We start from the raw sequence: 27,907 nt of genomic DNA, 5'->3' as shown, positions 1-27,907 counted from the left end.
AACTCTTGAGGTAAGTGCTGACAACAAAACCAGGGGGATAAGGAGGAAGTATTGCCACTGAGGCTGAATTTGGGGTAAGTGGGTGGGTAGTATGCCTGAAACAAAACTAAAACTGAGCCATGGAACCAGCAAGAGTGTGAGATTTTCCTAAACAGTGGTAAATTCCTTGTGCAACAGAGGGAAACGTTCAATTTAGAATGAACATGAGATCCAGACATGGGATTCTTTGTGTTAACAAAAGGTAGTAAAATTTACTACCTTTATAGAGATACCCATTTGGGTTGATAGAGGAAGAAAGAGTAGGAAGAAAGAAAGGCTAAGACGTTCACAAGAGGTTGAAAGGCACTTCCCAGCTTCTAGTTACTTATCCCAACCTAGAACCCACCCTGAGCTCCACTCGGACACTGGGGGAGAGTCTGCTGCAAACCCTCATCCTACTATGTGCTCACAGCTGTAGTGTGTGATTAACGCAGCTCTTTAGGGTCAGTGATGTATTTCTGCTATATTGAAGTATATGATTCAACCTGATTTCAGAAATGGTATACTTTTCCACATTTATATTTAATATTTTTCTAACTAGTCCCTCCTAGAAAAGCCATTTTTAAAGTGAAATAGTAAATATTATTTGAAGACATTTTAGAGTTAAAAAGTTTTATGCTTTGGTATCTGTTGTCCTGGCCTAACATTTCTGTGAGGTAGATGGTGTTCCCAGCTAAAGAATCTTATAAATAAGTGCTGAGTGTCTGTGTGAACAGAAATTCAGTCTGCCTCACAGTATCGGGCCTTGGCCCCAGGTCAAACCCCTGAGTATTAAGAATGGAAAGAAATAAGGTCACCCAGACTTCTGACTACATCCGCTTTGCTTCTCTTTGCAGAGTGACAACCAACAAGCTGCTACTTTCCATCATTATCTTACTGGAGCTAGCCATCCTGGGAGGCCTGGTCTACTACAAATTCTTTCGCAGGCATTGAACCTCCTACAGAGAGAGGTTTGTGGACCAGAACTTTGACTCTGTGAGTGGTGTTAGAGATGTGGAAAAATCATATTACTGCTGTGAGCTAACGGTTCAAGAATGCACTGTGTAGCCAGACTATGGGAGGAGGGAGGGAAGGTGGAAAACCACTTAAATGTGAAGGAACAGCAATAAGACCGTATGATATACCAAGGTAATAAATGCTGTTTATGACTTCTGTAAATTTACATAGTGATCCAACATATTAATACCTTGTGAACTTCAAAAAACCAAATACATTTACAGTAGTAGTATTGGTCACCAAAATGAAGGGGAAGGAAACTTTACAATTGTGAGAATGCGCAAATGTTCTCATTAAGGCAGTATTGACCCAGACAGACCACCATTTAGTATCTGTCACCTCAAATGCCTCACAACTCTGAAATGCCCATCGTGACACTGTCAGGACACAGTATTTCCTAAATTCTTACACGTTCTTCACTTTCTGATTCATCTGGTGAACTGGGAGTCGGAAGTTGGTCATAGACAACGTGCCCTCCCTCCCTTGTCTGACCAAAACTTGAAGCAATCACATCCACTGCCAGGCCAGCTGTAGCCTTGGCCTCTTCCTCTGAAGCGGCCAACCGAGGATTGACTTCAACAAGATCCAGTGCTGAGAGCAACCCTGAAAGAACAAAATATGACAAAACCTCACAAAACTTCCTGGCTGCCACTTGCAGTGAGGGTTGTCCCATCTGAGCAGAACAAGCCAAGGTAAAAACAAGTCATTTTCCTCTATCAAATTATCCACTCTCAGGAAGCCCTTATATATCATCCTCTTGGGCATGAATTTAAGTTGAAAACACTGATATACCAGAATACGATTGAAAGAAACCTTTAAGGTAATAAAATAAATTCTCTCTGTTCAATGAACATAGCAGCAGGCTTAGCTGACAGGCTTTCTGGATAGGTCAAGAAAAGAGCTGGAGCGGTTTGTTACTAGGAGTTTCCAACGTATTTTCTGGGAAGATGCATCATTTCCAGTATTTCTAGGAACCTCCCAGATGCCTGCCTGTGGTTGTGTGAAGAGACCTCCCGTTTCTCATTAGCCAGAGCTCTGTTACCACTTTGGAACTCTGGTGCTGTATCTGTACCTCTTAAGGCCCCACATGCCCTGAAGTAGTTATTACTGCATATCTTACTCTCACCCTTACAAGCCTGAGCTCTGGGGGCAGGTTCCATGTCTGACACAATTTTTAGGGCTCAGCAGACTGACTTAGTATCTTGCACTTGGTCATGGGAAGACTCAGTCATACTTTAATTTGAACTTGTTACCTTCTGTGAGGGTTTCAGAACTTGTGCCAAGGGGGTTGAGAAGGGAAGATCAGACCAGAAAAGAACCTGTCCAGACCTTCCTTCCACTCCCTTCCCTCCCGCCCCAACGCATACATACACACACCCCCTACTTCTGGGGTATTTAACCTTTTAGTTGGTTATTCTGGATGAAGTTCATCTACCTCTTCAAGAGTCATCTGAACAAACTAGGGTTGGAGAATACAAGTATCTGAGACTATTTAGGGTGGCCATAAAGCCTGGAAACATGGGTGAATATACCTAATGGTTTATAGATATTACACTATAGTACATGTTATGTTCAGTGCTGTTACATCGGTCAGTGTGCCGTCCCTTACTAGCAATGCATAGTTCAGAGCACTGTGCACAGCCACTATGAGCAGGCACGTTACTGTAGCATTTCCACCAGTTCCTGCTCACGCATCTGTGTCTGATAATTTGTGTATCTTGATTTCCACTGACTAAACCTGGACCTTCTGCATAACCCAGAGGTAAACCAAGAGGGTTTGTGCTATTAAAAATATGTATTACCCATGTTTCCAGATTATTGCCACCTTTAATTTAAGCAAACCACTGCATTTAGTTGACAGTGTCAGGACAGTCAGCCTTTTGGAACATAGTAACAGTGCAGCCAGAGAGGGAGGGGCAAGGTGTGACCACTGCCTCGTCTAGTGCTAGAGGTTACTCACCCCTGCTCTAAGTGGTGTCACTGGGAACCAGAATGGAGAATTGAACTTCCAGGTTCACTGGCCAAGGACAATCGACAACATCTAAGATTGTAGGTCTGAGAATGAGACTTTTGCCCCTCTCAGAGCTGACAAACAAGCATTCTTTCCCTTTCTGTAGTGCCTAAAGTTCTAGTAGGCTCCGGAGCCAAGGAGACCATTTCTCAATTTCCATATCTATCCTAGTCAAGGGTTTCCTATGGTCCTGGATCTTTCAGTCTGGGTGTCTGTACCTTTTAGACCCCAATTTCATGAGATGGTATTGAAGTATCATGTGACAATTGTTTAAATTTTGCAATGAAAGGTCATTTAAATTAGCCTTAAGACCAGAAGTTTTCTGACAGACTGTTTGCAAACAAGGATGAGTTTGGGACAGTAACCTCTTGTAGTTACTCTTGATCTAGCATTCAGCTTACTAATCTTCCTGTCAGCCATGCATTCCAGTATCCCCATATTACAGGCCCTGTCAAACAAGCTCTAGTATGTAAGACTTATATCAGAGGACCCAAGATACTGTCCAGCTTTGAAATATCTTCAAGAGAAGCCTTAACTCGACATTCCCAACTCCCAGCGTCAGGGTAAAAATCACAGCTATTTGGCCTTGCCTTTTAATCTTAACCTATTTTTAGATAATTCAGATGTGAAGAACCACATCAGTTTGGTGTTTATTATAACATTAAGTGTTTAAGTAGACATAAACAATTTTATTCAGTGTTGCCTTAGCATATTTTGTCATTAGCCAGGTCCAAACATGCCTCTAGATAACTATCCCGTATTAGCCTGACCACATGACTTTTAGCTATAGAAGTTTAAACAAAAAAAAAACAATGTGTGCAATGACATGTAATAGTAGATTAGATCCCCTGGCAGCCAAGAGGCTTCAGTGTATTTACTTACGTAGTTAACAGGTTGATCACTGCTTACCTGTATTGTGTATTTCCTCAGTAACATACATGCCTTCTCGATAGGTCAGTCCCCCTACAACAGGGGTTCCTGTGGCTGGAGCCAGTGTAGGGTCAAATGCGTCAATATCAAAACTCAGATGGATTGGCCTTTGTCTTCTTGAAAGGAGAATAAGAGAAAAGTCATTTGGGTTGTGCTTGGACATTCATCCTTCCTACAGTTGCAACTCTTTGATTTTGTTGCTGTTAATCCTACTTTAATACAACGGATTTCCTATTCTAAAGTTACTGAGTATATTGGTTTCCTACACACCACTTCATAATTTTGTCCTTTGTTCTATGTGCCTCAGACAAACTCCAACTTGTGTTTATTTCTGACTTACTCTGGGCATTAGAGCCTCTTACATTAGGAACTGGCAATAGAGGAAATTCTTCACTTCCGCATGACACTGAGTTCTGACAGATTCTAGTTTAAGCTGGACTGATCTAGGTTACATTGCTGTGATTCTCTCAGTAAAACAGCAGCTGAACTTAACTCTGATTTTATGTCTGCAATCTGACCACCTCCCATTTCTAATAACTTCAGTTTCACTCCCGTGCCCAGTAGCTGAAGCTAACATACAACACACACCTATATCTAAAGTATTTCAACTTCTTAACAGCTTACGGCATGGCATACTACCAGGTGGAAATCAGTCACCCAGAAATGAAGACTCAGCACTGGGAAATGTTCTTAACTAGCATTTGATTAGTATTCATCTGCCGTCTTTCCACACCACCAAGATTTGCTTAATATAAAACTTTCAGATGAAGCAATAGTGAGACTGGGAAGAAGAGGACAGTTGGAACAATGAACGCTTCTCATCTCAAGAAGTAAGCATTAAAAATGAAGCTAAAGAGAAATTCATGAGAGAGAGTTTCTCTCCTAACCCCAGAAGAAAAATACAACCTATGTTTCATAGTCTCCCTTTCTGAATTATTTTTATATGTACATATTTTGCTTTTATTTTAAAAGAAAAGCCATTATCCTCAAGAGACAGGCTCAAGTGTACAGCCCATTGGGAGTCTACCCTATTCCTTTTGGGATCTAGAAGTTGACATCCATTATAGTTACTTACTTGCCAATCAGCAGATCGAACGTCTGTTCCATGACCTTCTGTATACCAAGTCGATCTATGTCTCTCATGGAAAAATACTGAATATCATAATTCTTTAAAATAAAACTGGTGAGATATAAAGGAAAGAAGTCTTAGTTTAAAGAACATTTTTAATCAAGTGTGTGTGTGTTGGGGGAGGGAGGGCAGGTTGTCTTTATAGTGACCTACAACAAGTTAACGAGACAAAACAACCTACCAAATGGAACATAAGTGGCCAGGACAGGCCCAGAGCTGAACTCTGATGTGTCAACTTACTGTTCAGGAGGGTCCACGTCTCTCAGCCCAATATATACAATACTTGGGGAAGAGATACAAGGTTTGATCCAGGAAAATCCTGGGAGTTGTGGTACCTATGAAGAGAGGAATGAACAGGATTCATCAGAGATTCTTGATCCCACCAAGATAATCACTATGTGCTTCCCAGTGTATGCAGTTTACATTCTCCTCCACACAAGACACACTTCATCTGGGAAAAAGAACTAACAGAAGTGGGAATGATTCAGAAGGGCAATTGAAGAACACAGATAGCTTTCCCAAGAAGAATAAAAAAAAATACCTTCTCTTAAGGTGGTCTTGTCTTCTTATTAACTTACCTAAATAGCAGGAGTACTGATTAGCCCATTTCCACCTCTTTGCACATTACTGAACTGTTTAGATTGGTTCTTGAAACATAACCCAGTTGCAACCTCAAGTTGCTGACAGCCAAAACATGTATTCTGCCTAATGAATAACCTTCATACTGTCTTGGTTTAACTTGGTCCTTCACTGAGGGGAGGGATATACAGATTCTAGTCTATGCCTAACATGGTCTCCCATGTCTTCTGAACAGCTTGGGAAAATACCACCTGGAGGTAATCACACTTTTGCTTGTCTTCTAGACCAGCATTTCTGAGAGTGAGTCCTAGGAGCTTCTAACCAAGAAGTCTTGGGGCTATGGGTATATCAGCCACTAGAGTTACTTACCTACTAACACATTCCTTTATTATGAGATTATGAGCCCCCCAGAAGACAGGGGCCATGTCCTACTCATCTTCATAGCCCCAGCACCTAGATTGCCTGGTCCAAAATAATGTTTAATGAACAAATGAAGGAGTGGTAAGCATTTCTACCACCACCGTAAACCCATCCTTCACAGAAATCTTACTGAACTAGACCGTCAAAGCTCCTGGACAACACCTGTAAGCTGTTCAGCTTTCTCTTCATTTCAGCCCACTGACCTTGTCCTGTAGTTCTCTGAGGAGAAATGAAACTGGCTGTCCATGGAGATTTCCAGATGACGTGGTGAGGGGTGTATTGATGTCAGCGTGGGCATCAACCCAGATTACACAAAGGTCTGGGCAGTGCCGGGCGTGGCCACTAATGGTACCAATTGCCAAGCTGCAAAGAACAAATACAGTCATCTTAAAGGCACTCCACTTTGTAAACATCACCAATAACAAATATCCTCAACCAACATGGCTCACACTTTGTCCTCGGGGCAAAGTCAGGGCCCCACACTGAGCATGGATTTGGGTGAGACAGAGTCCCTTGGGCTGTTGTTCCCAAAGATGAACCTTGAGAAAGAGGGAGAAATGGAAGGCTCTAAAGATTCAAAGCTGATGACTGGTTATCCCTGCAGTGTGATAGGTGTCATTGCTGCCCCCAAATCCCTTTAATTTGGTCCATTAGCCTTGGCCCAGAAAAGAACCTAAAATATTAGTTCAACAAATGAAATCCTGTTAGAGGATATGACCTATATGTAGCAACTCACAAATACTACCTAATACCTCATGAGACATCAGGGAGATCTCATCATTACTTTCAAAGAATCAGTTATACTAACTTATTAAGGAAAAAATGAGGATTAAACCTTTTTAGAAAGATTATGTGATACTTCCTAAAACAAGAAGTCGAGTTTTTAAAGACATTAGACAGGGCAACCCAGTTAAAGATCTCATTAGATCACTGAATAAGATGGAAGTTTATTTGTGTGTTATCTTGTATACATTAGCATTCATGTATCACTAAGGTTTGTTTTGCTTTCCTTGTCCTTGGTCGCCGCTTACATTAGTTAACTGTCCTTTGTCGGCTGTAGGAATATAGCAGATGAAATCATGGTTGGAAAGCTGCCCAAGCTTCCCAGGAACCAAAGAGTTTGACATTGATGGGAAATGCAGTGTAAGCATCTTAGGAACCAACTACAGTGATCTTCCTGGTCAGTACAACCTAAGAGCATTCAGTGCGCCGTGTCCCGCATAGGACCTTTAAGGGATAGCACAGTCTAGTGCTGAAAGCACTGGATTAAGTCGGAATACTGGGGTTTTTTCTAGGAGAAACTGTGAAATTGGACAGTAGGAAATAAGAAAATTTCTCTAGTCTTCAGTTTCCCTTTCTATAAGATAGGGCTATAATAATCTTGGCTCTGTTAAGTCAGAGTTGGTTTGATGATTAAAGCAATAGTGTATGCTGTACTATTCAAAGGAGCTAAGTGACCTAAAAATGACACTTCCTTAGAATATTCAATAACTATTCCCATCCCTTCCTTTTTAGAATCTTCCAGATAGCCTAGGTTTTAGCACTGGACAGGAAACAGGGAGCAGTAATAGAGGTGTGATCTAGACGGCTGCAGACAAAAGACAAACCAAATAGTAAGCCAACCAGAAGACACAATAAATGAACTGAGAGAGAGAACTGAGCCAAGAGGCAAAAGACCCTTGGGTTGTTTAACCAGTTTCAGTAGAGAACCTTGACACTTTCTTATTCTGCCTAAAATTTTATTCCTCATGAGGAAATCTACCTGCCTTTCCAGTTAAGTGATCTGAAAAGCTCTCTGAGCAATTCAGGGAATGTTGCTAGATTAGATCTCAAGAAAATTTAATTGCCCATAGAGGTCACAATGGACTTGAATCCCAAGTCTGCTACTTCCTGGCCTTAGAGCTTGGGTAAATTATCTAGCCTCTGGTTCCTCAGTGTTCCCAGCAGTAAATTAGATAAAGTTGTATCTTCTCATGGCATTATTTTGAGGATTAACTGGGAATATGTATGAAGTGCTCGATACTCCTAGTACTTCAATGCCATTTTTTCTTTCTACCAAAAAACTTCATTCCGTAGCTCAAATCACACTCCCCTATGAAATCTGACTGTTCTAGCCCAGACTGATCTCTTCCTTCTCTAAGAGATAGAATTCCATTTTTTTTCATTCCATGTGTATTTATTTCATCTAGTCCTAATCAATCACAAGCTTCCCGTAATCCTCAGCACCACCAGAGAACACATCAGCACAGTGCTCGGTCAACTACATGCTGATTCCCTGAGAGGCAGAATCTACGTTATTAGTCACCTAGGGGCCATGCTGTGGAGGTAGAGAATGTATTCACATGCCTAGTGGGGAATTTGCTAAGAAACCTATTAGCAGAAATACTTAAAAAATAAAAAGCCTATATTCAGCCTGTTGACTGATCTTTCTAATTCTCCCAAATATGAAGTCATGAAACAGTTAAGAAAGTTTTCCAAGAAATAAGCATGACACACACTGTCTAAACTTTGCTTAGTCTACGTCTGAACTTGTCCTCACACTACGTGATGTGTCCTACAAAGGAAACCACACACGCCTCCAGTGGCTCGTGATCTTAGACATTAAAATAGTATGCACATCATACCCTAAAAATTCTGAAGGGTATTTTACTCAAGATGAGAAAACTGAGACAAAGAAGCTCACTGATTAGCCTGAAGCACCATGCAATCCAGCCCCTCCACCACCCCCGGCTCCCAGCTTACCTGTGGTCCCCTCCCACTGTGACGCAGCTGTAGCCACCTGACACTGCTCTGCTGACCACCTCAGCTAGTTCCTGGTTGGCAAGGCCCACTGAGCGAGGATTCACTATCAGATTGTTGTAGAGATCATCTTTGGGAACTGGAGTAAAACTCAAATCTCCGAAGTCTTTAAGGTGGCAGCCTGGAAACAAATGAAAGGTGACAAGATTAATTGTGTATGTTATTCCAACTCTTACTGACCTGGATCACACATAACAACTGGCAAAGTACACATCATACTTATTTTATTATTGTAACTCAAAACATCACATGACTGGGGTAGGATTATCTTAGTCCTCCCAGCAATCCCGTGGGGTAGATCCTGTCAGGAACACCATTTTACAGATAAAGCAGCTGGGTTTTGGAAAGTTAAGCCCAGAAATGTTCACTAACTTGACCTAACAATCAACAAAATTGGTAGCAATTAGACCCCAGATATCCCCAGATTATAAAGAGAAAGTAAAATACCTAAAGAAACCGACAGGATTTCTGTTAATGTAGGACAAAGAAACATGCATAGAAGTTTTCATATTATGAACTTCTAAAAAAGTAAAATAAAAGGCCAACCTGAGGACCTAAATATTTTTTACTTTCAGGATGCTTTAACAGTTATTACTTACAAGATCCCAGACCCAGTTCTAACTGCTCGACATAAATTCTTACCTAAGACTCAAAACAATCCTGTCCCAGGCAACTGAAGAATCCGTTCTATAGAGGGAACTGAAGCAAGGTCACACAGTTGCTAAGTGCCAAAATCAGCATCCAAATCCAGGCCACCTGCCCCAGAGTGTGTACTGTTGACCATGTAGTTTTTATATCAAAGATTCCGTCTTGATTCTGACCCTTTTAAGAAGTGATGAGTCCTCTCCAAGGAACCGACAAGACGGCAGAAATGGAGCAGAAGCAGCAGTGGACCATCCGCAAGTTCACCCCCCGCAGTGAGCACCTAGACCAACCACTGGACGCGCTGACAAAGTGACCAGCCACAGAGCGCTCCGCAGCCTCAGTGGAAGCACCCGCACGGGGCCAACCCTAGAGCGCGGCCCACAGAGAAACCAGAGGTGTTGACATGCTCTGGCGGACAGATCATCCTGCCCAGAAGGTGCACTTCTACAACTGCAAAGACCTTGTTAACTCTGTGGAGTGTATCACCAGGTTAATTCACAGCCTGGATGGTGGGTTCTCCTAGAATATCTAACTACATTTGCTCTGATTCCTTGCCCACCAGTCAGCCTTCTGGTTATTCACCTAGTTTCCCAGGTGCTCTCATAGCAGCAAGAGGGCTTCCTGACACAGTGGATGCTGAAGGACTGCAGCTCACCCTAATTACACAGGGGCATTTGGTTAGCATGATCTCTGGGTCTGAAGGCCTGATAAGCTCTGCACACATCAAAACTTCAGTTCCTGGGTCCACAAAGTTGAGGACCAGACGCCCTGAAGAGATTAATACCTCGAGAGGTCCTCCCCGAGTGGCCCACTCTATGTGACTCCCAACACTGCTCTTTAATTTCCAGAATAAATTCCAGGTAAGGACCGGAGACAATGAGTGCCAAAGGAGTGAAAGGAAATTCAGTGAGGCTCAGAGTAGCCAAGGAATGACCCCTACACACCTCACATCAGGTAAAGTTTTTACCAGCACAGTTATGCTATTTTTGTTGTTGTTCTCTCCTTATTGGCATACAGGTTTTTTTGTAAAATTGGTAAGGAAGTGTCTAATGGTGAAAGTCCCCTATCTTAGTCCCCAGGCTTGACTACTCTGTCCTTGCAGACCTTTATGCATAAACATAATGTATAATATTCTTTAAAATAAGGTTGTTAGCGTAAACTGCTGTAATGAGCCCTCCCCAGAACAATGGCTTCAACACAATAGATTGGTTTCTTGTTCATTTAATGCCCCTGTGTTCTAGGTCAGCAGAGCGCTTTCGTTCATATGATTCAGAGACCAGGCTCCTGGCTCGTGGCTCTGCCACACCTTGGGCTTTGCCATCTCGTGTGGCTAAGGTTAAGTCTCCCCAGGTTCAAGGCCGCAGGAGAGGGAGAAAGTATTGAAGGCACACCTCTACATTTAGAGGCCCTGGCCTACAAGTGGCACATTATCCCTGCTCACGTGGCACTGGCCAGCAAACGCAGGTCTACCTTCCACCCAGAAGAGGATGAGAATGGACTTCGGCAGACAGTTAAACCTGTGTCACAGTGAGTACTTTTAAATTCTACTGCCATAACCTTTAAGTGATTAAGAACTCAAAATACGAACACTTATGTTGCTGATCCTATCTTTTGATAAACCAGACTGTTCCAGTTCATCACAGAGCTGAATGGGCAAATTTACCACGCCGTCCTCATGTAGCCTCTTAGCAGCTTTCTCTTCTAATGCCTACCATACTGATAGCATTGTAGCACCCAGGGACTCACGGAGTAGAGCCCAAGATTGGTTTCTAAAAAGAAAATAAGGGCCTGAAAGAAGGAATGCACATGCCTTGTTTGGAAACAGTTGAACTATTTAATAGAAATGAGATGTCTGCATACTGGAGCAATGAGACATGAGGTTGTACAGAACATGAATTGTGACTCAGGCCAGTTCTTGAGAAGTAGGGAGGCTGATGGCAGGTTGACCTTCTGTAAGAGCAGGATGAACTGAGTAATAATGAAGCTATTACTTTATCCGAGTGCCATGTATGGCAAATTCTTCTAGTCTAGAAGACCCAAGAAAGGGTCTCACTAATTTTTAAAGAATTTTGAAATAACAGCGAAAAGAGTAAACATTGTAATATCAAATATCTGTCTGTCATGCTTGAGGGAGCTGTCCCTTTCTCAAGCTTTTTGTGCTCAAGTCAACTCATCTGCAAGTCTAGATCAGATGAGGCATAATGTTTCATTGCTGCTCTTTCTTCTCTTAGAAAGCATTGTAGGACGAAATGAACCTGAAACTTCAAGGAAGCGTCCATGACAAATAGATCTGGAATCAACTTGAAAGGGCTCTCGTTTTTCACTTGCAGTGGGGGAAGAGTCAAGCTCTGTTTATACTGGCACAGCCTCATTGTTTCTCTCCCTGGTGCTGGTAATAAAAATACACTGACGACTACTCTGATCTTTTAGGCCTGGAAGTTACCTTTGGCCTTGATAAAGCTCTCAGGTTCCATCGGAGTGGAATGAGAACACAAGTGCATCAACAGAATGATGCAACCGGAAGAAATCAAAACAGCCCTATCTGACCTTAGCAATGTCTGTGGACAGCACTTCTATTTCAGGGCCCTCATCACCAGTGAATCCCTGAAAAGGTGCCAGTGACAGGAAAGAAGGAAAAGGAACTGTGCTAGATGCGTTTTTAGTGGTAGCTGCTAATCCTCACTTCCTCTGCTGGTATCATTACCCACATACTTCAGAAGAAGAAATTCAGCAAAGTTAAATTGCTCCAACTGTTGAGAGCAAGCCTGAACTCTCCTTTGGTTAGAGCCTCACATAAGAATGATATGAGTGGGCAGGCGTTTTTTGACTTTTCCCCCTTGCTGTTCTACTTACAGGCAGCTCCAGCTGTCCCAAGGCTTCCAGCAAGTCAAGACAGGTGGGTTCTGAAGTGAGCTGGCACATGGGTGAATCTGCCAAGCCACAGGTAGCCCACTGGCAGAATATTAGACTTGGAGAAAAGCTAGGGGTCTATTAGCATACAATTCTTTTCAAACTGTTCCTGAAGAGGACGGAATGTTTATGACTTACTGGGAATAACACAGGGAAACCTGCAGAAAAACAAAGACAGATCTCATCTGGTGCTAATACTGATGGTTCTTAAAGTTATAGGCTCAAATATTGGACATGGCAGATTTTGCCCCAAAGGGAATTCCCGGTATTTTAAAGGAATGCACCTGCTAATTCTTAGAACCTCAAAGTCGTACCTGGAAGACCAGCATACTGAAAACAAAGTGGCAATGTTACTGGAAGTCTAAACCAGGAAAAGAAAGCTAGAGTTAATTCAGATCACTTGAAGTAAGCAGAATTTCTCTTACCCCCAAATGTGATTTGGGTAATAACCTTTGAAGAGACTTACAAGGTAAACTCATTTGGCTACCACCAATAAAATGCAGGGGTCTGAATTCTATTTAGTGCACTTAACTCCCAGAGGCTGTACGACCTCAAGAACCACGTGTCCTGGGGGTATCTAAGGATAAGCTCTTTGCTTCCTTAGACCCATCCTCCAAAATAAGTTTGATGCTTTAGGGAAAGAAATCCTATCACGCAAATAACACTATTTGTTCTAGTTCACTACTTCGGAGTCCCTCAGAAGACTGCTCCAACCAGTGCTCTCAACATCTCCTTCCTCCCCACCCTGTTCTCCTGTTCACCCGGAGGTGTTCTCAAAGGCAGTGAAGACCACAGCTAAGAAAGACAGGGGCAGGGAGTGTGGCACTGGGGGTTTGAGGACGGACAGTGACCCCAGGCATCCAGGCCAGTCATTTCAGACATGTCCATCTAACATATACCAGAGTTAACCTCAAGAACAACTGGTACAGACATGGTGTTAATAGATGCCTTTGCATAAATGTGATCCCTGAGTTAAAAAAAATACAAATACAAAACAAGCTCAAAAGTTTGGCTCAAGACATATAATTGAGATGACTTGCAACACCATTGATATACACCATTGATTTGTTTCCTGGTAATTGGTAACCAGCTAAATGTGTCCTTCTGGCTGAAGGAAGGCAGTGTATCACCTGCTAAAGACAGGCTTAGTAAGGGATGCCCCTGTGACCCCAACTCATGTCAACCCTCCAAGCACCTCTAGATCACGGTGAGCCAGCTCAGGCTTTCTCCGGCAGACTGTCGGCTGATGGCACTTGGCAGCCTGGTTCCAGCCCAGGCAGGGGCGGAGATAAGAGGAGCGTTCCTCTGGCTTTGTAAGTCACTGCAACATAACCATTTTCTCTCATTTATTCAGAACAGGATGGTTAAACTTTAGAAAAAACATCTGCTGTTAACATGCTGACAAAACTTCAGCTACTCCAATACCTAACCACAGGAACAGACAGTGACAATCCTGCAGGATAAAATATCGCTCTTCAAAACGTGGTTTTTTTCTTTTTAAAATTCTTGATGCTCCACCTTGTTCCAGAAAGGATTTAAAGGGAGACAGACACAACAGACTAGTGACTACAGCTCTGCCAATGAACAGTCCTGATGTGCAGCTCCCTGCCCCAGACCTGAGCTAGCATCCTGGTGAGCCTCCCAAGGAACCTCAACAAACAGGTGGACCACATTCCCTACTATTCTGGGCTGAAAGCAGAGTGCACTGCAGATGAGTGGTCATGGTGGGTCAACTTGCCACAACAGACGCAAAGGAAACAATCCCTGTCCTTTGGTCCCCAACTTCCAAGAAGAGTCAAGAGTCCAGCCAAATTCAGACTCCAAGTTTGTCCCACCTCATGCAGTTAATGAGGATTAAAATGAGATAACAAGGAAAAGCCTACACGTACCAAGGGTTACATCATTAGTGCAACTAGATGAGGCGTCTTTGTGGTTTTTCTCCCCACCCTACCCTTTTCCTCAAAACGGATGGTGTAATCAATCTAAGACTTCCCAAAACCTCTTTGTAATATGACTGTCATTTTGATAAGAATGAGTTTTTGGTAAGAAGTAGCAAACAAACACAAGCCCACTAATTTCCCACCGAAATGGCTCCTAAAGAGTCCAACATTCTCACACAGCTTGAATTTTCTACCTTCCCTATAAGAGCATAAAGGCCTGGCTAATGTCACTTGGAACACCCAGGTCTCTGAAAGCCCTCACCACAATGCCACACCCTGCTGTGACTCAATTTTCAGGTCACACAGGAAGGAATTTTCTACTTCTCTTTCTGTTCGGTGGTTCTGGTCTCTAAGGGTGGAGGAGGGAGCCAGGAAGATGCTGTTTTTCTTTTCAGATCTTACCATTATCACACCTGCTGTACAAACACACCCATACTACCAAGAGAGCTTGGTCATTAATAGAGAGGGACACGTAAATGTATTCAAGGATTAAATTATTTAAACCAACCACAGTAATCCCTTAGGCTCTAGGCCTCTGAATGGTGCCATTTTGGGTATTGAAGAAATCACGCCACTTCTGTCTAAAGCAACTAGAGGTCAGCCTTACTTGAAGCAGGCATCATCAGACTGGCCGTCATCACTTGCCAACATTTAGCTCAACTAAATTCACCTGGTACCCAAACACCTTATATGAGTTAAACTATTTGATATATGACAGCTGCTCATTGAGTCATATATTTTATCCATTTTTATCCGTTTTTTTCCTTTAATGGAGGTACCGGGGATTGATCTCAGGGCCTCATGCATACTAAGCATATATTTTTAAAATCTGGGAAACCAGGTGGCTTCTGAGGAGCAAACCATTTTGAGAGAAAGGAAATAGTGACCTGGGAGAATCCCAGAGGTCACGATGTGAATGAAGTTCCAGGAGAAAGTTAGGATGCTCTGTCTCCTTTTTTCCTTCAACAGAAGCTGACTGTGTGCCTGGCTGCAGCCTTCAAGGAGCTCCCAGCCAGTGAGAAGACAGATGGGGAAAGCACAGCCTGGTGCGAACTTCTGTGGTGCAGCTGTGCACACAGTGTGACAGGAACCGAGGAAGGTGCTGACTCAGACCCAGGATGAGCCAGGAGGACCTCTCAGAAGAGTCAATATCTGAATCTTGAAGGTTTTAGTCAGGAATCAAAGGAGACAGGGGAAAGGCTTACTGAGCAGAAGAGACATGATACCTCGGGCCCTGCGGAACAGCGCACAGTCCCCCTGAGCCCAGGGTTCACCCGGGAGGACTGCAGAGAGATGAGGCAGGAGGCGGCGCTGGGCCAGATCCTAAATGCAGTAGGGAAGTGACGAGTCAAATCTGCACGGTAGATCTAGTGATCAGGTGGCTTGTGGGAAATGGTCCTGGCCTGCAGAAGAGCAGCTCCTGGGGCTGTGAAGACAAGGCAGCGGGAGAGAATGGAAGAGATTCCAGCAATCCTTAGAGGGGCTGTGGAGGAGAGAGAAAGGGTTTGCCCTCCGGCTTTCTGGCTCTACTATCACCAGAGATGAGAAAGACCACAGGGGAAGAGAGTGGAGATGACGGTAAGTTCAGTTTTGTATACGTTGGCACTGGGGTGTTAGAGACTATCCGGTTGATAATACATGGAAACAAGTTAATGGCTCAGTTCTAGGCAATATTCAATGGCTGATAACACCACTCCCAGTGAAGTGTACACCACTACCTATGAAGCAGTATTACCAGAAAAAAAAAAATTGAACCTGTATGACACCAAGGATCTATCCGATAACCAGTTGACAGGAAATACAGAGGACAGAAGGTCGTGGCACAGGATGCCATAGGGATGCGATCTGCAAAACCCAAGCTGAGATTCTGCAGACAAGTGACCTAGTTCCTTCCACAGACCAACTGCAAGGAAGAAGGAAAAAAACAGAGGAGGGGCCTATAAAGGACTGAGGAGATATCAATTAATACTGACCTTACTTGGATCAGAACTCAAACTGAAAAATAAACACAAAAAGTTTAAGCCAACTGGACAATGTGAACTTAACTGGTGTAAGGACGGAGACAACTTGAAAATTGACTTAATTATCCTTGTTGAAAAGAAGGGTAATGACTTCACCCGCCTCCCCTATCGTTTCAGAATGTCTTTCTCTGTCCTTTTCAAATGTAGGTAATTAAAAAAATTAATTTTTTTTTCTTTTCGGGTGGGGGGAGGTAATTAAACCTACTTATTTATTTTTGGAGGAGATGCCAGGGGTTGAACCCAGAACCTCGTGCGTGCTAAGCATGTGCTCTACCACTTGAGCTACACCCCCCGCCCAATTGTAGGTGATCTTTACAGTGACTAAATAAGCCTCACAACCCAAGAATGTTTCCTTGAGGACCTGGGAACCATCTTTTTGAAATGCAGACATCTAGGGCTCCCACCTCCCAGCCCTCCTGGCAGACTAGGAGGCTAACTTCGGGGCATGGTTGGTGGGCCTTTGCTCCAATTTGAAAAAAACAAAACAAAAGTGACCTCCTGCATTAAGATGAGAAGTTAATTTGCTCCCCCAGACAAAGCCAATCAACTAACAGGTGGTCACTCCAACTTCCATGATAAAGTTAGGGTGAGTTACATGTGATAAAAAGTGTTGTCAAAGGAGAACTAGTTATCATTAATCTTGAAAACATGGAATGAGTTGCACCTGCTTGGCTACAGAAACGAATAAGGTTTATCTTTGGGATCTTTTAGCAAATTGCCAGATTTAATGCTTATTCTATAAACTGTTTTCTTTTTCTACCACCTTTGTGGATAGGTTCTTGGTTTGGAGAATATTTTTTAAATTATATTTCCCCAATACTAGGTATTTGATATTAACTTATTTTAGGTGTGATAATGGTATTGTAGTTAAGTTCTAAAGCATTCTTGTATTTTGAAGACATATAAAAGTGTTGGAGGTAAATCTCTGGATGCATCAGCATACAGGTGACAGGAAGGCCATGGAAATGGACAGACTGCCAACGGAGGTAGCATAAAGCAAGAGGATCGAGGGCAGAACCCTGATGAATACCAACACGTAAGGGGTAGGAAGCAGAAGATCTAGCAAAGGAACCTAAAACCAGAAGAGCACAGTGTCAGTTTCAATAAGGATGAAATGGTTAATAGGGTCAAATGTAAAAGTTGCAGGGGCCACCGTGTTAGCAAGTAGGTCAGAGAGCTCAGCAACAGTGATGCAGTGATGGCCCAGGACCCCAGATTATAGCAAGCCGAAGTGTGAAAGGCAGTGGGGAGGCCGAGATGGTGGCTAACAAAATAACCAGATGAGAGCTACGGCTACATACGGCAGAAGGGGATAGGAGGTGGGGGTAACTATCCAAGGGACACGGTAGTAGAGAGAAACTGAGAATCAAGGGGAGAGAAGGAATAAGTGCCAGAGCAAGGGCACTCAGAAGGCAGGAGGGGATGGGATCTAGAGCACAGGGAGATGGTGAGGCTGAGGGTCACTTACCGGAACATGGCCCCTGAGAAAAGAGACTAAATTCACCAACTTCCCTTCTAACTGGCTGTGGCCATGTGACCCACTGCGGCCAAGAGGATAAGCAGTGGTGTCCTGCAGCAACTTCTTGGGAACCTTCCTTAAGGGAAAGCACAAGTTCTCCCTTTGCCCGGTTCTTGGTTCATTCTTACATCCTGATGCCAGAAATGAGGCCACAGCCATCTGGGACCATTAGATGGAGGCCTTGCTGGTAGTGCAGCAAGGTGAGAATCTAGTTCTGAACTTCAAGGAACGAAGCCTCCAAACCAGCTGTGGACTTCTCTCTAGACTATTTCCTGGAGATTGAAATGAATTATTTTTCTTAAACCACTGTTATTTTGGGCTCTTATCATGTGCAAGCATACTCACCTCCCACAGGGAGGACCAGATACCTCATCCTCTCAGGAGAGGCTATAGCATCTCTGTCCGTACAACTAACTGGGGGGTAGGGGAGAAGAGCTGTATGTTAAGAGTTCATATCTGTGTTGGAAGAACAGAGCCTGGAGGATTAAGGGTACAGACTTTAAATAGCTGTCTTGGAAAATGTGAGCAGAAACACGAGGAACAGAGGACTTTCAGAAGTTGGAGACCATACATTTATGACGGTGCTACTCAGTTTCTTCAGCCACGTTAAGAGGGGAGAAGGCTGCGGATTGCACCAGCTGAGGGGCTAGGTTGTATATGGCAAGAAATAAGCTTCTCAACGACTTCTACTGCTGACTGTGTGACCTTCAGGCCATACTTTTTCCATCCTCAACTTTTATTTATAGAACAGTGTGCTAAGTGACACGTTGAAAAATTTTTTTCAAGCATGCAGCATTATGGTGTCCCTCTCTGTAGCACAGAGAAGCTACCACCTCAAGTGACCTTCCTTGTTCAACACATATTCTAACCTATTTAAAATTTTTTCCTTTTTAAATTTTAAATTGTGGTAAAATACAGATGACAATAACCATCTTAGCCATTTTTAAGTGGTATTAAGTACATTCACAATGTTGTGTAACTGTTACCATTCATCCATCTCCAGAACTCTTTCCATCTTGCAAAACTGAAATTTTGTACCCATTAAACTGTACCTCTCTCCCTCTTTCCCCAGTCTGTGAACCACCACTCTGTCTCTAAATTTGACGACTCTGGCATACTTTATAAGTGGAATCATACAATATGTCTTTTTGTGACTGGTTTATATCACTTAACACAATGTTCTCAAGGTTCCCCCATGTAAACAGCATATATCAGAACTTCCTTCCTTTTTAAGGCTATTATTCCATTGTATGTAGGTACCACATTTTGTTTATCCATTCATCCATCAACGGACACTTGGGTTGCTTCCACCTTTTGGCTATTGTGGATAATGCTATGTGTGCAATGATATGGGTGTACAAGTATCTCTTCATAATAGTACTTTCAATTCTTTTGGACATATGCCTGGAGTAGAATTTCTAGATCGTATGTTAACTCTATTTTTAACTTTTTCAGGAAATGCCATACTGTTTTCCACAGTACCTGGATGATTTTACATTCCTACCAACAGTGCACAAGGGTTCCGATTTCTCCATATCTTCACCAACATTTGTTAATTTTTTTGTGTTATCATAATAGGTGTCATTATTTGCTTTTATGGTTAAGAATCATATAATAGCAAGAGCCTAGCACAGTGCCTAGACCATAGTAGATGTTAGGTATCAAGCAACTTTTATTACATAAGATGTGAGTTAAATTCTTTGCTGCCTTTTTCTAAACAGGAAAGATATGGTTATATTGAAATTTGCCAAATCCCAGTTATCTATAATAGACTTGCCGATATTCAAGTTTGTCAGTGATGTATGCTTTTGTCAAGACATTAGCAAATCACTAATTCCAGAAGAGCTTTATCACGCTCCAAACAAAAACCAATACCCATTAGTGGTCACTCCCCATTCCCTCTCCCCACCCAGTCCCTGGGAATCACTACTCTGCTTTCTCCTTGGATTTGCCTATGCTGGACATTTCATATAAATGGAGTCATATAATATGTGGCCTTTTGTATATCTGCCTTCTTTCACTCAGTATAATGCTTCCAAAGTTCTTCCACATTGTAGCATGAATTAGCAATTCATTCCTTTTTATAGCTCAATAATATTCCATTTTTTGGATATATCACCTTTTTCTTAAAACAAATCTCCGAAAGGAACCCTGATTTCTGGCTTTATTTGAAAACCTGGAGATGAGTATAGCAAGGCCCTCCCCTTCCCCCATGACAACCACTGGTGAGACCTCAGTAACAGCTTTTTGTTCCCTGAACATTCCAGGCCTTTTCATCTCAGGGTCTTGGCAACTTTATTTACTGCACTTACCCTCTGCCTGAAATGCTTGTCTCCCAGATATGCACGTGGTGTCTTTGCTTACCTCTCAAAGGTCTGCTTACATGACCTCTTCTCAGTAAGGCCTCCCTACCTACATCTACAGTGCTTATCCTACCCTCATCCTTGCTTTCATTTATTTTATAGCATTTATTGCATCTGTCATATTGTTATGTTTTACTCATGTCTGTTTCCAACCACCCCTCATTAGAAAGTCCCATGACAACAGGTATTTCTGGCTTGTTCACTATTGTATCCCTAGTACCTAAAACCTAGTAGTGCTCACATTTTTTGAATATACAAGGTAATAAATGAACTTGTTACAGTTTTTAGTGACTAAAGCTGCTAAGAAAAATAAACCTAAAAATGATATTTAAACAGCTTTGATGCATACTTTGTATTAATTGACATTTTAAATTCAGTGAGTTTTGGCAAATATACAAAGTTCTGTAACCGCTACCATGTTCAAGATATAGAACATTGAAAATGAAATAAGTCACAGTAACACATTAAGGTAGGTCTGTTTACTATAGTCAGGTATGCCTAGAACTTGAAGATGCCTTTAATTAAAACTTTAGGCTGCTATTTCAGAAGTTGTACTAAAGAATATGATGGTTCAAAAGTTAGAGCACCAAGAGAACAAGGAATTGCTAAAACCCAAAGGAACTATGAAATAAAGGCCAGAGAAAGTGTAACCTAATGAGTCATATTAACTACAAGAAGGCTGTGTCAAGTATTGGGGGGGAAAGCAAACAAAAGAACAAGAACTCATTATCAGGGCCCGGGCAGAGAGAGGCTTTGCCTATTCCAGTCCACACAGTAATTTGTTTCTCACTGGAATTTGTAAACTGATTTATTAGTCAGGATCTTTAAGCTGCAAGCAACAGAAACCGTTCTGGCTAATTTCAGTAGAAAAGCTATTTTTCCAATTTGGGTAACTCCCAGAATCGTTTTTAGGGGACCAAAATTTGGTTTAAAGGCCACGTGGCCAGGAATAACGGCCCCCCAAACCCCACTGCAGGATGGCCCAGTGAAGATACTCTTGCTGCTGGCACCTCCACTACAAGGGAAAGGACACACTGCAGCTTCACGGGTCACCCCACTGACACTGGGCAGAAGCTACTGCTGGGACCACTGCCCCTCCTTCCGGAATTTCAAGACAAGGTTTAGGATGGGTGTTTCTTTGAGTGGAGCCTAGGTCAAGTGCCCACAACCCCAACTGCAACAAAAGCAAGGTGGAATGTGGGTGGAGGTAGATGAGGGTCAAGTTATACAGTGCTTATCTTACCGGTTGTTAAGTATGGAACACATACCACTAGTGGTTGTAAGTCAAATACCAAAGTGTAAACCTTAAACTAAAAGTGTATCAGAAAAATGCATCTAGCACAAGCCTGAGATTTCACTGTTTACTATAGGAACAGGTAGGTTTTAAAAGTATAAAGTTTTAAAGCCAATTTAAAGAACACCAAAATAATATGACAACTTAGCATAGATGATATATGAATGACAAGACTGAGAAGCATGGATGCAGGCAAAAAGCCATGGAAAGACGAAGCAAAGGAGAAACACAGTCTTAAAATGATCACTCTGGTGGCAGTCAAGAACAGGAACCAAGCAGGCCAATGGGACAAGAGGCACCACTGGAAAGTCAGAGCCATGTGCGAGAAGGTCAGAACTAGAGCAGTACCATTACGGGAAAGGACTCCAATCATTTAGGAGGGGAAAAAAAAAATCAACAAGACTTGTGATCAACAGATGTAAGGGACAAAAGAAAAGAGATAAGAACTGTGATGGTCTCAGAGTTTGACTTGAGTAACCAGATAACGAGTGATAGTGTGAAACAGACAGTGGGAAGACAGCAGGACTAGCAGATTTGAAGAAGAAAATGAATTTTGTTTTGAACCTGTTGAGTCTGAGCCATCTGTGAGAGTGAGAGGAGGCTACTTAGAACAAAGTTGGAGGAACACTGGGGACATGTCAACATTTGAGGGGTGGGAAAAAGGAGGATCCCACAGAGGAGTCCAGGAAGGACCAGTCAGTGGAGAGGAGGCTCATTAGAGAGTTGAGTCTCGGCTAACAGAGTATTTCAGGAATAAGGCGGTCAGTTGTGCAGCAGAGAGGCCAGCAAAATAAAGGCTGACAAGTCAGTGAGCTTGCTCAAGGCAGTTTCAGTGGAATGGTAGGATGGAAGCCAGGCTGAAGCATCACTATCACACAACTAAATGTGTGATGGCTAGCACTCTCAACCAACCACAGACCCCTGAACTCACCTGCCAATCTGCTCCTAATGAACAGCTCTCGTACCTCAGAGCCTTACACTACCTCAGGCCCTCTACGAGTTCTTGCTGAAGCCAGCTAGATTATTGGGTCTCAACCAAAGAGATTCCTGCTCTGCTATCTGATGGGGTGCCAAATGAACAGGAAGAGTAAGTGTCCCTAGCCTAGTTGAGGGGAACCAGAATAGCTCCCAAATGGCTTCCTGAACCCCAGGATCCTTGGCCTGGTGTTCCAGTGGCTGTCACTGCTTCAGTACCACAGCTGGGTCAAGTTACCGAAACTACAGTGACAGACACCTCAAACTGTTGGTCTCAGTTTACAGCTATCTTACAGAACACTCATCCTACTTCTGAAGGAAAGAGGGCAAACAAATTACCATGGCTGCAAGAGCTAACCAGAATCAGGAGCAGAGCCCCTGCATCTGAGCCTTGCCAGAGCAATTATGTCTTCATTTCTCTCAGGCTCTTTTTTTTTTTTTTTTTAATTGAAGAACAGTCAGTTACAATGTGTCAATTTCTGGTGTACAGCACAATGTCCCAGTCATGCATATACATACATATATTCGTTTTCATATTTTTTTCATTAAAGGTTATTACAAAATATTGAATATAGTTCCCTGTGCTAGACAGAAGAAATGTTTTTTATATATATTTTTTATATAGTGGCTAATATTTGCAAGTCTCAAGCTCCCGAATTTATCCCTTCCCATCCCCTTTCCTCCAGTAACCATAAGACCGTTTACTATGTCTGTGAGTCTGAGTTTCTGTGAGTCTGAGTTTTTTTTAGATTCCACATATGAGTGATATCATATGGTATTTTTCTTTCTCTTTCTGGCTTACTTCAGTTAGAATGTCTCAGGGTCTCTTAATACACTAAAATAAATAATTACCTGAGAGAGGAACCATTGAGTGTCCTTAATAAGCCCAGGGAAAGAGGAAAACAAACCCAGAAAAAGTCAAACATATTCATTCAAGAAAACAGGAAGTTTGATGCCATGGCAACACCAGCAGCCAGTGACATCAGAGCAGAAGGAGAGGAACAAAAGGATTTATGACAAGTTACCTTTCCATGGGTCTTCTCTCCCTTGAAATTTGACCCATGCTGCTTATGTGATGGTGCTTGAAGGACTTAAGTTATTTTGGTACTGTTTCAGAACACAGCAATTAAAACTTCTCTTGGTACTTTTCTCCAACATATTCCTGGAGATGAGCCAAAACCACATGCCAGAAATCTGCTGAGTGTCACGATCTTATTAATATGCAATGAGGTTCTATTTCAGACTGCTGGTGATACTGGGCTACCAATCAGCCACAGGGTTAAGGATATAAATTGTAAAACTAAAAACATTTGAGAAGAATTAAAGGGGAGACCAAATAAACAGAAGCTTCACCATCACTTTAGGTTGAGGGTTTACAGGGGAAGTATTTGAGAGGTGACGTTTAGGGAGAACGGCTTCTCCAGGCTGGAGTGGAAAAATACCAGGAGCTGCTTCGGGAAAGGAGGTCTACAAGACATGAGTAAGAGAAGCGGCTACAATGTGCCCCTCCCCCTCATTCAGCAGCCTCAGCTGTGTAAGAGGCTGCAACTGATTCCTGTCAGGAGTCTCTTAAGGCAGAATCAAGCAGCGAGCAGGCAATTTGAGCAATGCCAGGCTCAATTCATCAAGAGGGCTGCAGGTTTATCCAGAAGTTAAAGAAGTGATTACCAGAAATTGCTTCCATCAGTGTAAAATTACACTATTGAAAAAGACATTGTGTTCAGCTGATTTAAAGGAACAGTACTCTCATTTATAAGAGGGAAAACACCCTTCCTATTAGGTAGCTCATGACACATTAAGTCTTAATGTATCTTTCATCTTTAGTGGTGAACTTGGGCAATTACTAAAGTGATTAATTATAGTTCCTTCTTCAATAGGGTCTCTATTAAAACCAAGACACTACATACATATGTAGCCAGAGGTGTATGAAGGACACCTCAACTCAAGGTGACATCATTATTCCTCTGTGTTTTAGAGGTGATGACTCACCACAGGGACTCAATGGACTCAATGATTAGCAGAGAAGGTTTCAAAGCAAGCATGGGGAAGGGATTCGTAGTTCACCTAGATTCTGTACTATTATCTCCAGGACCTATAGCTCCCTACTGCCATGCCTTTTGCACTTTATAGCTCCAGAAAAGATATGTGAATGGCCCTAATTGAGGAAATAGCCTTGAACAGTAGCCAGAAACATTTGGGTTAGATGTAACGAAGAACCTTCCTTCCATAAAAGGTATTGGAATTTGGTGCCCCGTTACTAAAAGAAGGGTTTTCCATTACTACACAAGTGGCATCTATCTTTGGGTCAGATTTACGTCTGGTTCTGTCAGTTTAGACTGCTATCCTGATTACAAGACTGAAACTTTACTTTTAATTACCTGGGGGTGCTTGTGAAAACGCACGTGTATGAGTTCCACCTCAGAGCCAATAAACCAGATTCTTCCATGAAGAATCTGTATTTTTCACAAGTAACCCAAGTGATTTTCATTATCAGGGAAGTTTGAAAAAACACAGATCTAAGGTGCTGCTTACAGTAATAAAGGGAGGAAATGAATGATTTAAAGAGAGGAAACTGGTTAGACAGATGAATCATAAGCACCTCATGACTGGGTTAGGAAAGCTAGAATTTTGGGGAAAGGTTGAGTGCAGTCAGAGCTGGAGCCAGCATACCCTTCTGCAGCTTGTTCCAGGCCCTGCCTCACTCCACTTCCTTGCCTTCTACACACTCTCTTTATTGCAAGCAGACTTAGCCTGAAGACTCCTCAATAGATCTTAAGCTGCAGGTAGAATCTAAAAGAGGATGAGAGAGTACACAGCAGACACTGTGCAGTCAGTCCCTGGATATAAGAGAGTAAGACTCTGAAATGATCTGTTACCAGCCCTCAGACATCTAAAATCCAGTCACTTACCCAAATTGGAAAGCCTTTTCATCAAGCCCGCTTCTCTTATAGCAGCAGGACCATATTCCACTCCTTTTCTTTTCTGTAATGTATACACAGTTAGATGTGAGGGAAAATAGAAAATTAAGACCACTTCAGTTCACAAAAATACAGAAATCTGCAATCCTATACTTAGTTCCTAACAGATCCCTCTGAAAACCCTTTTATTATTTTCACCTGAGGTCTGGTCATCTCAAACACTTGCAGGGAAGGAGGAGAAAACAGCAATCACTGGAATCGAACCAACCTTCCAAGCCCCTCGTTGTGGGAAGGGAAAGCAGAGGCCAAGACAGGGAAAGCGGCTGAACCAGGTCAGGATCTGGTTGTTGGATGTTATGTGCCTCTGGCCAGGGCCAGAGCCCGGGACTTCGCCACCAATGAGCTCTCCACGACTGCAGGTTTCTTTCATTGAGGAGAGAACAAAACAGCTCCTCCCGTCTTCCCGCCGCCAGAGAGGCAAGCGCCAATTTCCGTTCCAGTTAATGCCCCTTCTGAGAATGGACCCTGAAGCCTTAAATCCTCGGCCACTTTCTTTAACTTCTTCTCCCTTATTTTCCACCGGGGATTCTGGCCGGTTTCTCCTCCTGCAGCCTCTCCATGAAATCCTCTCCCTCCTTTCCTTTCCTCCATCACCCCAAGCGGAACCCACCACTTTCTCGCTTCTCCGGGGGAGGCCGAAGAAACCTGCCATCCCGCTGGCCCCTGCCCGCACTGCAAACAGGGTGCCCTCCATCCCCTCCCTCCTTCCCCGTCTTCTACCGGGGAAAATCCCGGTGCTCTCCCAGTGCCCAATCGCGGGAATCAGCCACCACGTCCCCTCTCGGTTTCTCCCCATCCTCTCCTCGCCTCCCTGTCGTTCCCACTAGCCCCGGTTTCTCTAGGTTCTGGGGGGGCGGGAATCCTGCCCCAAGATGCCAGGTCCCAGTTCTCACCTGTCCCTGTGAGAATGGGGCTCCAATGACAGCCACAGAATGGACGGACTTCCTCGGCACGGAATGCACTTGAGCCCGGAGGAGACGCGAGAGGCTGCTCCTCAGGGACATGATGGGCAGCGCGGCACGTACCCGAGCAAGCAGCTGCTGTGCGGGACTCGCTGCCTTAAGTGAGCGGGGCCGCTGGCCGCGCTTACCTACCCGCGAGCGAGCCGCGCCGCGCCGCCCCGTGACGTCACCGCTGCCTGGCCCCGCCCAGGCCCCGCCCAGGCCCGCCGCCTCGCCCCCAACCAGCCCCCAGCACACCTTCCCGCAGGCCCCGCCCACCGCCCTTCGTGGGCCCTGCGCTCCCTGGCTGATGTCACTCGGATCTGGGCCCGGCTCTCCGGCCAGGGACAAGCCCCTGCCGCTGACGCCACAAGACCAAGATCGGGACCTGGCCAATAAGGGTGCGGTCACAGGCAGGTGTGTCCTGTGAAGGAAGTCCGGGAAGCTGCCAGCCCCCGTAAAATACTCGAACTCGGAACTCGCGAACCGACACACAGCCTGGCGGATCGCGGTTCTGTTCACACAAATGCACGCCTGGCAGACGCCAGTTCTACCGAAGGGCTGGGTTGGGCTGGGCTTAGTCTGGCCCGACCCCATGTGAGTCCCCTGCCCACACCAAGCTGCCCAGTCCATCGGCTCGGTTTCATCGCAGAGGTCAACGTCCAGGAAACGTACTTATCCCACCTTTGGGCGTCAAAGGCTAGGAGATCAAATACAGATTCGAGCTCTCTGACCCAGGCAAGTTAATAATAACCCACCTATTTTAAGTATTTTGGATGGAAAGGTTAGGACTTAAAAATTACCTTCTAGACGTTTTCAATTCTTTCTGAATAACGGGAGCACTGCTTATTAAAAATCAAACAGCAACGTATCTGGACTATTTCTAAATTTCAGGGAGATTAAAGAACTGAAAGTAACTACTAAAAGTTTTAATAATAATGATATTTTAATAATAACAACCAACTAAAGTTCTAATAACTTTTAGCGTTCTAACAATTCCTTAAAGTAGGGACTATTTTAAAGACGCAGAAGTAAGATCAGAGAAGATAATTTACCTTTCTAAAGTCACATAGCTTGGAACTGGGGGAGCTATGTGATTCCTGATTCCAAGTTCTTAACCATAACTAGTGTCTTGAAGGAATAGCTTGCAGGAATCTGGACGTTAGTCCTATCAAAAATAAAATTTTATATAAACATCTGAGAATGTTTTATCTGACACCAACTTTCATGCTGCTCTCCGAAATATTTCATAAGTCTCCAAGGAGTTTTAGTATTACAAGGCAGTTTATTTTTAGAAGATAAATATTATACCTGTCTCCCACTGCTGGTTTAGCAAAGAGATGTCTTTCAAGCATTAGCAAAATAAGCAGGGTATTATTGTAAAGCAGTGGTTTGGAAAGTGTGGTCCCAAACCAGCA

The 27,907-nt window shown here is 43.3% G+C and overlaps 2 protein-coding genes across 11 annotated transcripts in view; one reads left to right on the top strand and one right to left on the bottom strand.

The window, feature by feature from the left end:
- The window catches only part of VTI1B (vesicle transport through interaction with t-SNAREs 1B), a 32,973-nt gene extending 16,394 nt beyond the window's left edge, over positions 1 to 16,579 (top strand). The window contains exons 6-9 of one of the 10 annotated variants that reach the window (XR_004320776.1): positions 876 to 1,014; positions 9,479 to 11,075; positions 12,404 to 12,444; positions 15,368 to 16,579. Coding sequence is in view for 3 of the 10 variants with exons in the window: in XM_032482227.1 (XP_032338118.1) it covers positions 876 to 972 (97 nt within the window). In the remaining 7 variants the exon portion in view is untranslated. Of the gene's footprint in view, positions 1 to 875; positions 1,198 to 4,595; positions 5,657 to 9,478; positions 11,076 to 11,779; positions 11,971 to 12,403; positions 12,445 to 13,812 lie in introns of those variants that run through there. The other 9 variants (XR_004320773.1, XR_004320777.1, XR_004320775.1 and 6 more) reach the window with 9 other exon arrangements.
- On the bottom strand, positions 1,161 to 26,726 carry ARG2 (arginase 2). The gene is made up of 8 exons (XM_032482224.1): positions 26,442 to 26,726; positions 25,480 to 25,552; positions 8,847 to 9,024; positions 6,308 to 6,467; positions 5,346 to 5,440; positions 5,052 to 5,156; positions 3,956 to 4,092; positions 1,161 to 1,638 (listed from the first exon to the last, which is right to left on the bottom strand). Exons 1-8 carry the CDS (start codon positions 26,550 to 26,552, stop codon positions 1,433 to 1,435), a joined length of 1,065 nt encoding a protein of 354 aa, XP_032338115.1. The 5' UTR covers positions 26,553 to 26,726; the 3' UTR covers positions 1,161 to 1,432.
- Between the last annotated feature and the right edge of the window lie 1,181 nt (positions 26,727 to 27,907).

Source organism: Camelus ferus, chromosome 6 (assembly GCF_009834535.1).
Source record: "Camelus ferus isolate YT-003-E chromosome 6, BCGSAC_Cfer_1.0, whole genome shotgun sequence".
In the NCBI taxonomy this organism is placed as follows: domain Eukaryota; kingdom Metazoa; phylum Chordata; class Mammalia; order Artiodactyla; family Camelidae; genus Camelus; species Camelus ferus.
This window is presented reverse-complemented; position numbering and strand designations above follow the sequence as displayed.